The 2,382-nt window shown below is 41.1% G+C and overlaps 1 protein-coding gene across 3 annotated transcripts in view; it reads left to right on the forward strand.

Moving 5' to 3' along the window:
• The window catches only part of Abi3bp (ABI family member 3 binding protein), a 211,814-nt gene that overhangs the window by 123,617 nt on the left and 85,815 nt on the right, over positions 1–2,382 (forward strand). For all 3 annotated transcript variants that reach the window (XM_021184505.1, XM_021184507.1, XM_029470388.1), the window contains exon 18: positions 1,167–1,241. In XM_021184505.1, the coding sequence (XP_021040164.1) occupies positions 1,167–1,241 (75 nt within the window). The remainder of the gene's footprint in view (positions 1–1,166; positions 1,242–2,382) is intronic.

Genomic DNA, 2,382 nt, shown 5'->3' on the forward strand with positions numbered 1-2,382 from the left:
CTCGAACTCAGAAATCTACCTGCCTCTGCCTCCCAAGTGCTGGGATTAAAGGCGTGAGCCACCACACCCAGCTGATTTCTTTTTAACACTACTCCTGTTGGGTATTCACTGATGGTTATAGGGAGAAAGGGAAGCTGTGTATTAAAACAAAGCCATTTTGTTAAGGACTGTGGTCCAGTGTTCCACCTCTCATCAGGCAGTGGGGGGGGGGTGGGAAGGGTGGGGGTGGCGCAGCTGGTATACCAGCTCAGGAAGGACAGAGTGACTAGGTCAGGGGTCTACAGTCTATGTCTCCTGCCAAGCCAGAAGGGGAGATCTGGGGTGGGGGGTGGGGGGTAATGGGGGATGAGTTGGATTTCGTTATTGTTGGGAGTGAGTGCTGAGAGAGACCTTTTTCTGGAGTCCTAGTGTTGCCACTCATTTTGGCAAAGGCCTTGTCCATCTTTATGTCCATCTTTAATGAAGCAGCTGTGAGACCATCTTAGCTTGCTCATATTACTTTATTGGAGGTGAATTTGGACACATACACTTGATTCAGGTTTTGATTGCTTTCAACATTGTTGACCATAAAAGTATAGCAGGAGCAAATGATGATTGTTTTAAGTATATTTCTTTCTGTTGAGCATAGTAGTAGCATCCAATCCATGGTAGTTCAGAAAGAACCAAGTAGTCCCTGCAATCCTGGATATGCTGAAGAAAGATGTGAGAGAGCGCGTGCCATACAAAGAAAATGAAATAATGGTGTCTGGTGAAGGTGCTAATGAACTGCAAGATAAAGATGTTCTGAATGTTCTTTCCCATTCTATAAATCCAAAATATTGTATAAGTTGTATAAATATCATATGACATATGTTAGACATATGTTATAATCTAAAGAGCCTTCATGCTGCTCAGTTACCAGTATCTTTAACTGAGTAGTATTTTTCCTCAAGTAGAAATTTAAGCACTCCTTTATACAAACATGATTCTTTTGGGCCCAGGGAACACTTAAACTTATTGAATATGTACTCTGTAGAAAGCACGCACAGCATGGGCATCTAGAAATACAAAGACAACTCTCTAGTCCTTCTTTCATTCAGTAGGGTTGTGTATTTATGTTTACAGGCACAGTGTGGCTGGCCTTTGGGAAGTATCACTTACCAAAGCTGTATTAACTCTTCTTGCAGCTCCTCAGCAAACTACATCTATTCCTTCCACACCCAAACGACTATCAACACCCAAACCGCCAAGAGTCAAGCCTGGTAAATAAATGTCTCTTCAACTTTTCAAATTACTTAAACCCGAATAGATCACGCCCATCTCCTTAGAGTAAGAAGAAAGTTATGTTTCTCTGCAGGGCAGTTTCTTTATAAAATTTGAAAATAACTAACAGTAATATAAAAGAGAAAACAGGGGTCTCCAATAACGTGTGTCTAGGTTTGGCGATAAGCCGTGGAGCAGGTCCTGCCCCTGCAGCTCACAGCATGAAATAACTCTTCTGAGTATGCATTGCACTGAAGCCTCTTTCATTTTTACCCTAGGGCAGTGGTTCCCAACCTGTAGGTCTTATCTCCTTCAGGGGTTGTGTGACCCTTAACAGGGACTGCCTAAAACCATCAGAAATCATAGATATTTATAGTATGATTCATAACAGTAGCAAATTATAGTTATGGGAGTAGCAAGGAAAATAATTTTGTGGCTGGACTTTAGGAAGGTTGAGAATCACTGCCCTAAAGTGTGCTGACGTCAAGAGGATGTTATTCTGGTCTTTGGGTTTCTTATAACCCCAAGAGTAATAATATTGAAAATAAAACATAAGATATAAAACTCCAGCCTATAGTGCTCATATAGAAGCTTGAAGAAAGATTGAGTTGCAGCCGTGAGACTTAGAATATTTGTAGGATTCAGGAGGAAGAAAGAGGAAGGGAAAACATCTATGGCAGACTGAGGAAGTTCTAGGAATTTACCATCAACTTGGGAGTGAGGATTTTCATTGCCTAATAGTATGCCCAGATACTTGCTCAGCAAGCTGACTTACTCCCCTTACTTTGTAATGTAAATATTTTTTCTGACCTATATGTGTTGTGATGGTTCAGAAATTCTTTCCTTCAAGTTTTGTTCAGTGCATACTTTATGGCTGACTACTAGGTATGGCAGGGCTTTGAAAGGTCACTCTGTTCTTGAAGGAGATTTTACTATCTCTACATTGTTAATTTTTCCTTCCTGTCACCAGAAAGAACTCCAAGTCCAAGGACCAGTACTCTGAAATTTCTAAACATCCTGATGCTACTCAGTGTTGTATGTGTTTCTTCTCGCTATGGAGAATGATGCTACTCAGTGTTGTATGTGTTCCTTCTCGCTATGGAGAATGATGCTACTCAGTGTTGTATGTGTTCCTTCTCG

Source organism: Mus caroli, chromosome 16 (assembly GCF_900094665.2).
Source record: "Mus caroli chromosome 16, CAROLI_EIJ_v1.1, whole genome shotgun sequence".
NCBI lineage: Eukaryota > Metazoa > Chordata > Mammalia > Rodentia > Muridae > Mus > Mus caroli.